We start from the raw sequence: 10222 nt of genomic DNA on the forward strand, positions 1-10222 counted from the left end.
TGTGTGTGTCTGTGTGTGTGTGTGTGTGTGTGTGTGTGTGTGTGTGTGTGGTGGGGTGAGGTGGGGGTGAGATTATGAACTTGATCATGGAAACCACTAGAAATGGGCTAGCACGGGCAAGTCAGACACACCACCTATTACCTACGTGGCCTTGGGCAAGTCATTCACCTCTCAGTTCAAGTTTCTGACCTGTGAAGAAGAAATACTGCCTACCACACAAGACTGCCGTGAAGGTGACGTGAATGACGCCTAGGAGTGATTTAGGACAGCACCTCTTCTATTGTGGTAACAGCACAGCAAACGAAATGATCAAAGTAAACAGGTTTTGAGTAATGAAGCCAGCAAGATTGAGTTCGTAGGCTTTTTGATCTGTACTTTGACTAGAAAAGGCCTTTTCCACCTGATTTCTAGTTTCAAATTTTAAAACAGCTAGATACTACTATACATGAGGATTTCCAGTTGGAATATTTTTCCTCTCTCATCAACTCCATTGAGGTATTTATATCAATTTCTTTCCTTAGCTCTCGAATGCTTTGCAGATGTGTTCCAGAGTATAAAGTAGGTATATAGGAGATTTATCAGTATCCTCAGCCAGCTTGTCCATGGCAGAGTTTTAAAAATTAAGAAACACAACAATAATGCACTTGGAATTTTCAGGCATAAAACTGTACATGGTTCAAAGTTTCAGGAGACACAGAAATAACTAAGATTTCCATACGTCAAGGTCATGTTTTGGATGCCAAGAAAACGAAATATAACATTACATACTTGAAAGCATAATGATGTTCTGCTTTCAAATACACACAAAACGACATTCTTATTAGGCTCATCAAGTTTGTTAAGAGTGGTGAGATATATTCTCTGCAGAGCAAACGTGTCATTGAAACCATTGTATGACCAACACCACACATTCTGCTTCAAGTCTCCACTCGGCCTTACTTACTTGGGCTCATTTACATTCAGGGCTCTCCCATTCTCAGAGATCAGCACCCTGGGTGGTTTCACTTTCTTCTTTTTTCCACTTAATATTAGGGGTAGGTAGGAACAAGGGGCGGGAGAGAGAGAAAAATGAACAAAGATAATATAAAAGCAATTAATGTATGGAACAGTTTAAGAAAAATTAATCAGGTATTTGTGAATACATCAGCAAATCACTGTGATGAAGTCCATTGCTGGGAACTGACAATCGAGCCAAATTTCTGTGTGATTATATCTATATCTGTAAAGCGAAAATGTGACCAAGACAATTTGCCAGATAATTCGAATGGGGGAGAAAACTCCTTTTCATGAGATAGCCATGAATATTTAAATGAGTCTATTTTATGCATGATTTACTCAGCTAACTGTTAATTCCCCATTTGTGTATACATCTACTTTAGTTAAAATTACAGTTTTTAAAATGCCAAATAGAATCTATTTTATAGATATAAAAATACCAGTACATAGGATCTACATAAAAGGATGTCTATCACAGCACTATCTGCAGTGGCAAAACCTTGGAACCATCAAGAATGTCCATCAATGGAGGAATGATTGGATTGACTGTGGTACATTCATGCTATGAAATATTTTGCAGCTATTGAAAAATGGGTTCACTCTTTACCTACTCATCTAGAAAGCTATAGAAAAGTGTTGATGATGATTTAGTGAGAACAAATACATAAAATGTAAGTCCACTTTTGTTTTTAAGAAAAGACCCTCAATCCTACGTTGGCAGAAATCGTTTATATGATTGTAGCAGGTGGAGGAAGTTCTGGTAGGACGGACCCAAGCCTGCTATAACTCTTATTACCATGAAGGGGCAGAGATAGGAGGAAAATGAATGGAGCAAAGAGGAAAGATTCATGGAATAACATGAAAGAAAATGTAGACCATAAATTCTGTTTATTTAAACACTTACTGAAAATACATAAAAACTTTAAAAAGGCATATATGGACAAGCTCTAGAAGATCAGATGGACAAATCTGTTTAAATGACAGAACTGCAGGCAATTCTTCGTCTTGGATTTCTGTTGTTCTTTTAATACAGATTTTATGTCATTTAACTTTATTTTATAATGTAAATTTATTCACATTTTTCTAGATCTTAAACTGGGTTCTCAGGTCCAATTAAGTTCATGTTTCCATGAACTACATTATTCTCCATGACACAGGACAATTAGAGGGCATTCAGAAGAGGAAAACATCTCAGGAACCCATTAGATCGTGTAGACTACAGCACACTGAACAGAATGACTCGGATAACTAGTATCTGTAAACCAGGCCATGCTCTTATTTGACACATTTAAAGTTGTTAAAAAGCTAAGGTCATAGAAACAAAACCCTACCTAAAATGCCACGATTCATGACATCCTAAAGAAGGGTTAGTAGATAACACTTCAACAAAAAGCTGAAATTAGAAAAAGCAGAGTCTGTGTTTGATAGCTAACACAGATTTAACACAGATAAAGGGTAAAACAAGGTACAGTCATGAAAATATACTCCATCGCTCTCAATGACAGGATAAAATGGAATACCTTAATTTTTCTTGGTCTTTCCGTTGTTTTTCCATATGTCTCAGAGTTTCCAATCTGGATTCAGGGGTATACAAAGAGGGCTTATTCCAGAATTCCAGGTCGTCTTCACCGTTGTCTAATTTCTTTTTCTTACATTCCCCTTCTTGTATTTCTGGTGCCTGGACGTCATCTTTGCTCTCTTCAGAAGATGGGCTAGAAAAGAACACAGGGCACGTTAAAACCAATAATAATGGACGTTTGAGTTTCATCCAGAATGCTGCCCCTTAAATATCTATATTTTGTGTGTGTGTTATCTTCTTACCTTTGAATGACAAAATGTGTCTGAAAGAGCCCATCTGAGCCAAGTTGGAGGAAATTAGTGCCACAGCATTGGGGCAGCCCCACCTCATCTATCACCAGGAATACTGTAGTAATCAGGTTCAAGGGTTCATAGACCTGGTCGATGTGAGTCACCTGGGGAGCTTTATACACAGTACAGATTCTTGGGCTCCCACCAGAGTCTCTCCAGTTGATTTGAAGTGGGGTCCAGGACCCTTGCTTTACAATATTTTGCAGGAGGTTCTGATGATCAGACAAACTCAGGGACCACTGGGCCTTAGCAATCACTCCACCTCCAGTCTTGCACCCTTCAATTCCATCCTCCACCCTGCCCCCAGAGGAATCTTTCTTAAAAATTTAATCATATTATTTCCAGGCTCTTTAATGATTCTCTACCTCTAAAATTCTCCAGTGGGATACATGAGATCGCCCATGGTATGGCCTCTAACTACTCCATTTTTCATGGATAACTTTGGATTTTGTAGCTTTATATGGCAATGGTGCTCTGCTCTCTTTTTTATTCATGTTTTGTGGACTGTCAGAGAATTACATAATGTCTCTATATGGCATCAAATAAGTATTATATGATATTCAACATTCATTCAACATGGATTCAAGTAATATTTATTGAGTGTCTTTCTGTGTGCCAGGCACCAGAGAGACAGCCCTAGTCAAGATAGACAGCAACACTACTTACAGGATACTCTATTCTAGCAGAGAGAAAAGGACATCATTCAAACAGTACACAGTTAGGATAGGCTTTCTCCCCTCACCTCTCCCTAGAATATGCTCTGTTACAAAATGACATTAAATGAAAAAATCTACAGGAATCCTTTAGAACCAAGTATGGCAAATAGTAAGTACTCATTAAATGTTAGATTTTGTTATTGTTGTTACTGAAATGAGATGGCACAAAATGCTCATTTAGTTGACCTTCAAATAAGATGCTTTTTGAAAGGAGGGACAAAAACTACCAGAATATGACATTTAAATAGTATAAACGGAACACAGTAAAATCTGCTTAGATACCTTACATATTATAAAATGCAACTAGACAGTTTTATAAGCAAAATAGAGCAAATTACTGAAAATAAATGCTTTGCCACATAGCTATGGTTCTTTACATTACTGGGAAAAAACCAATCTATTAAGGGAATCTGTAATATTCTACAATATTTTAGCTAATGGCCACTGAAATAATTGGTTTCATTCTCATTAAAAAAATTTTGTTTGGCAAACAGAAACAAACTCACAGACATAGAAAACAAACTTATGCTTACCAAAGGGGAAAGGTCGGGGGAAAGATAAATTAAGAGTTTGTGAGACAGATACACACTACTATATATAAAATAGATAAGCAACAAGGATCTACTACGTAGCACAGGGAACTATGTTCAACATCTTGTAATAAGCTATAATGGAAAAGAATCTGAAAAAGATCACTTTGCTGTACACCTAAAACTAACACAACATTGTAAATCAGCTATACTTCAATAAAAAATTGAAAAAAAATATGTGGACAAAGTGAGTTTGTTCTAGAAATTCAAGGATGGTTTAATATTGAAAAATCTATTAATGTTAATTCAACACAACAACAGGAAAACATGATTATATCAATAGGTGCAGAAAAAGCATTCAATAAAAATCCAGTATCCATGATGATAAAAGCTGTTCATCAACTTGGAATAAAAGAAAACTATACCAAAACTATACCAAAGCCTCACAGGAATCATTATCCTTAATGATGAGGAATTGGAAACATTCTTTTAAAAGTCAGGAACAAGATAACAGACACCCATTCTTACTGCTATTATTCTACCCTGTACTGGAGGCTCAGCGGGCACCATAAAAAATAAAAAGCAGAGGTAGAAGGATTGGAAAAATATTTTAAGTTGCTGTTTATTAAAAAAATGGGGTTTTCTACATAGAAAACACAGGATAATATACAGACTAACTGTTGCATCTTTTTAAAAAGTTCAGCAAGATTGCATAATACAGTATCAGTACACAGAAACCATTTGTCTCTATATACATCAGAAAGACCCAATTAAAAGCCTATTTTTGGGCTTCCCTGGTGGCGCAGTGGTTGAGAATCTGCCTGCTAATGCAGGGGACGCGGGTTCGAGCCCTGGCCTGGGAGGATCCCACATACCGCGGAGCAACTAGGCCCGTGAGCCACAACTACTGAGGCTGCGCGTCTGGAGCCTGTGCTCCGCAACAAGAGAGGCCGCGACAGTGAGAGGCCCGCGCCCCGCGATGAAGAGTGGCCCCCGCTCGCTGCAACTAGAGAAAGCCCTCGCACAGAAACGAAGACCCAACACAGCAAAAATAAATAAATTAATTAATAAACTCCTACCCCCAACATATAAAAAATAATAAAAATTAAAAAAAATAAAGGAGTACTCCACAAGATGGAATTATTTCAATCAATTTTTAAAGAAAGCCTACTTTTAAAATCCCATTCTACAAGATACTTAGAAATAAATCTAATAAGAAATGGTGTAAAACCTTTATAGAGAAAAGTTATAAAAACTTATTGAAGGACTCAGAAGAAGGTCTAAATAAATAGAGCTATTACAAAGTTCAGCAAGGAAAGAATCAACGTCCTGAAGATGTCAACTTTCCCCTTATTAACGTGTAAACTAAATTCAATTTCAACCAAAATTACACTAGGGATCTGGGGGGAATTTGAATGGCAGATTCTAAAATTCTCACAGAAGAGTAAAAAAGAGTCAAGAAGAGCCAAGATAATTTTGAAACACAAAAACATCTCCTACCAAAGATCAAGATTTATAGAAATTGAAACCATGTGGAGGTACTCCCATGGAGGAGTCCAGAGGGCCCAGAAATGGGCCCATGAATCACGAGAAGAGGGTATATAATAAGAATAGCACTTTAATCAATGGGGCACAAACAAACAAACCTGTGTGGGAAGTGATTAGCACCCTACCCCACACTGCTGTGAAGTTATTCCAGATAGACAGATATGACACTGGGGTATTGAAAATTTTCATAAACAAGATCAGAAAAGACTTCTAAATTCTATAAAACAAGCACTTATCAAAATTAAACACAAGTCACAGACAGAAAGAAGATACTTGCAAAGCTCATAAGGACTAAAGAATTTGAATCTAGAATATAAAAGAACTATCAATTAGTAAGAAAAAAAAGTACAACTTATTTAAAATATGCGGAGGTCTTGAATAGAAGAAATCTGAATAGCCAATAAACATATAAGAAGACATTTAAGGGCTCCCCTGGTGGCGCAGTGGTTGAGAGTCTGCCTACCAATGCAGGGGACACGGGTTCGTGCCCCGGTCCGGGAAGATCCCACATGCCGCGGCTCCGCAACGGGAGAGGCCACAACAGTGAGAGGCCCGCGTACGGCAAAAAAAAAAAAAAAAGAAAAAAGAAAAAAAAACAAAGAAGACATTTAAGATACTGAAACTCACTCGTCATTCTAGAAATTCAAATTAAAACATTAGATGCTATTTAACAACCAACTTGATTAGCCAGTGTTTTAAGAGATCACATTATCTACTACTGGCAAAGATTAGGAACTCTCCTATACCTGCTGATACATGAGTTAAAATTAGTACACTTTAAAGAACAATCGGGCAATGCATATAAAGTCGAAAAGATGTTTATAATTAATATGTAGCAATTGCTGAATACACTACAGAAACCTCCATACTAGCACCAGGAGAAGTGTGTCCCATTGTCTGAAAAAAACAAGAAAGGGAAAACCACAGATTGTTGGAGCTGGTGCATATTCTGATTGGTCAGGAATAAAGAATTGCTGCTAAATATTTTGAATATCACCTCTGGGATAAACTGTGATTTATTCATTTGATGGAATTTTATTGCACAGTTAGAATGAATGAACTAGTCCTACGTGTCTTCATATGCATAAATCTCAAAAACATAATACTGAATGAAAAGCAAAGCTGTAGAAAGATATTCATGCTAAAAAACAACAACAACATGAAACTACTCTTGTTTAAGGAGGCATAATTATGTAGTAAATACATTACAATATGGATGGGATCAACATTATACCAAACACATACTAACTTTAGGATGGTGGACACCATGGAGGATGAAAGGAGGAGTGGGATGGGGGAGAAATACTTAAGGAGCTTCTCCTCTATTGATATTTTATTTCTCATTTAAAAATAAAAGATCCAGGGACATCCCTGGCAGTCCAGTGGTTAAGATTCTGCACTTCTGCTGCAGGGGGGTGTAGCTCTGAAACCTGGTCAGGGGACTAAGATTTTGCGTGCTGTGCGGCACGCCCAAAAAAAAATAATAATGAAGTGAAGTGAAATGAAATGAAATAAAATAAAATAAGATCCAAAGCAAACATGCAAACTATTGACATTTATTATTAAGCTGCCTATTTATTTTTCTAACATTTATGTACATCTGAAATATTTTATAATTATTATTTTCTCAAGCTTAAGAGATTCTGTGACAAAATATTTAAAGCTTTTGTTGTGTGGAATCAAATCACCTGACTATAGGTGCAATTCTCTTAAAATAAGAAAGAATGAAAAATTCATGCTTGTAAAAATGACCAATTAGGGGCTTATTAATCATATTAAAGATGTATTCATTGCATAATTCACAAAACAGAACATCTTATGATGTAATCAAAATTACTCAATTTATAATAACGTGATTTGCATTTAACTTTTCTAAATATTCCTACTTTATAAATCAAAGTACACCTGTTAATTTATCTTTCCTGTGCATCTTTTAGAGAGATTTGTCTGAAGATAATTTTAGATGCAAATTAAAGTTGCTAGTTTGAAAAGGGTTTAAGGGAGGCAAGCCTCACAGAATTGTCACAAACAATGGGATGAACATACATCGTCTTCACCCAAAATTCACATCATAATTTATTCTTCAAATCAGTTGTCTGGAATATAAGTGAAACTGTGAACACCTTGGGAAGAGGACTTTTTAACACAAGTTAACTAGAAAGTACACTCTATTAAGTTACATACAGAGTAGTATTTAGTGGTTATTCAATGTTCTTTCCTGCATTGTGGTAACATACAGCCCTTCACAATAGGAAATGAAAGGTTTTTATTTCTGCTTTTTGGTTTTGCCTTGTTGTTTTTACTCATACTGTACAAGTAAGAAGTAAATAAAACAGGAGGATATTGACAATTTTTTAAAAGAAAAAAAAAGTTACATACAGAGTAGCACTGATGTCTGTGTACCAACGTCCGTCAAAGCCTGTGCGCCTTCCCTCCCTCTCGCCTTTGTTTTCCTCCTCCTGCAGTTTCCTCTGAGCCTCTTCCTTGTCCTTGGCTCGTTTGAGGCAGTAAGCTTTCTCCTGCTCTCTGATTTGTTGTTCAACTACTGGAAAGTCCTGTAATGCCTGAATCCTTTCTGAACGCTCAATTTCTTTACCATCCAACCACTGGAATAAAAAACAGCCAACACAGTGCATTTATTCAAAAGTCACAATTTGAATCAGCCCCAAGCAGACTTTGCTTGCAAGATGAGAAATAATAAATTATGCACCTTAGTGATATGGAATTAAAAGCAAAGTAATTAATGGGAAACGTCAGAAACTTTTATCTAAATCAATGTTTACTTCATACAATTAACACAGTTTATAAAGTATCTTTACTGGTAATAATAATAAGTAGGTCTCCTGTTGAAATTGATTATTAATGACAAGCTCCCAAAATATAGTAATTTTGTAACTGCTCACTATGTAAAGAATTTCAGTGCCTCAAGTCAAGTCCTCAATGCTCTCTACGAAAAAGGGCCTTGTACATCACACAAAATTGAGCTCTATTGCAAATGAGCCCATGTTCTACCCTTGACAAGACATGTAGAGTGTATTATTAATTCTTATGGTCACTGTTTTCATCTGGTACCTCTATAGGGATTGTTCCAAATTGAAATATTAAAAACACCAACCCAAAATCTGAAGGTTCAAAGCTACCAATTTAGAGATGCCTACTTATTTACTGAGCCTTTTTCTACAAAGAGAGGTGAGGTATTTAGAAAAGTGTGGTAGGCAGAATAATGGTCCCCCAAGAATGTCCACTTTCTAATCCCTGTGAATGTTACCTTCCATGGTAAAAATGACTTTGCAGATGCGACTAAGTTAAGGATGTTAAAATGGGGAGATTATCCTGGATTATCTGGGTGGGCCGGATGTAATCACATGGGTCTTTGTAAAGGGAAGAAGGCATTAGAAGTGTCAGGGTCAGAGTTAGGGAGAGGTCTGAAGATGCTACACGGCTGGCCTTAAAGATGGAGGAAGGGGCAAGGACTCAAAAATGCAGGCACCCTCTAGAAGCTGAGAAATGCAGGGAAGCAAAATTTCCTCTGAAGCCTGCAAAAGGAGCAGAGTCTTGCCAACACCACAATCGTAGATTCTGACCTCCAAAACAAGAGTATATATTTGTGTTGTTTTAAGCCACTGAGTTTGTGGTCATTCATTACCACAGCAAAAGGAAACTAACACAAGCAAATACAAAACACACAAAGATGGAGTTAAATATGAATTTAAAAAAATTATCAGGAGCAGTCATGGGCTTCCCTGGTGGGGCAGTGGTTAAAAATCCACCTGCCAATGCAGGGGACACGGGTTCAAGCCCTGGTCCTGGAAGATCCCACATGCCGCTGAGCAACTAAGCCCGTGCGCCACAACTACTGAGTCTGCGCTCTAGAGCCCATGAGCCACAACTACTGAAGCCCACACGCCTAGAGCCCGTGCTCTGCAACAAGAGAGGCCACCGCAATGAGAAGCACGCACACCACAACAAAGAGTAGCCTCCACTTGCCGCAGCTAGAGAAAAGCCCGCGTGCAGCAACAAAGACCCAATGCAGCCAAATAAATTAATTAATTAAATAAAATAATAAAATTAAAAAATAATAAAAAAATAAAAATTATCAGGAACAGTTAATTAAAAATCAAAATTATAATGTTGCTATTTGGAAAAAGATAATTTAAAGTAGGTTTTGGTCATAAAAACTCATATGGCTGCTGTAGATGGGCGGCAGAATTGGCTCTGAGCTTGCTGGTGGCCAAAGCAAATCAGAAAAACATCATCGGTGAAGTGATTTTTACTTTCTTTACTGAGAAAATATACTTGTTTCTAGCTTCTCTCTAATACTTAGTTCTAAAACATATTTCTAAAGTAGAGTTTCTTAGTGGAGATCTTGAGAGATGTCACGCATTGTTTCTGTAGCAACATGTCCATACATAACAGTCTTCACAAAACTGTCTCTTCTAAGATCCTTCAGTGAAAGGTGAGACCATAATGATAAAATCAAATTCAATAAAACCTATTATTTAAGGTGATAAATAATTGTGGTCTAAGTACTTAGCCTTTTTTTTTTTTTTTTTTTTTTTTTGT

At 36.9% G+C, this 10222-nt stretch overlaps 1 protein-coding gene across 1 annotated transcript in view; it reads right to left on the reverse strand.

Annotated features, from left to right (window-relative positions):
* DNAAF11 (dynein axonemal assembly factor 11) overlaps positions 1-10222 on the reverse strand; it is a 73486-nt gene that overhangs the window by 42277 nt on the left and 20987 nt on the right. Inside the window, exons 6-8 of the mRNA XM_007448006.1 lie at positions 8039-8265; positions 2517-2708; positions 944-1021 (exon numbers count right to left, since the gene is read on the reverse strand). Of these exons, the coding sequence (XP_007448068.1) occupies positions 944-1021; positions 2517-2708; positions 8039-8265 (497 nt within the window). The remainder of the gene's footprint in view (positions 1-943; positions 1022-2516; positions 2709-8038; positions 8266-10222) is intronic.

This window comes from Lipotes vexillifer, unplaced genomic scaffold (assembly GCF_000442215.2).
Source record: "Lipotes vexillifer unplaced genomic scaffold, Lipotes_vexillifer_v1.1 scaffold796, whole genome shotgun sequence".
Taxonomy (NCBI): Eukaryota; Metazoa; Chordata; class Mammalia; order Artiodactyla; family Lipotidae; genus Lipotes; species Lipotes vexillifer.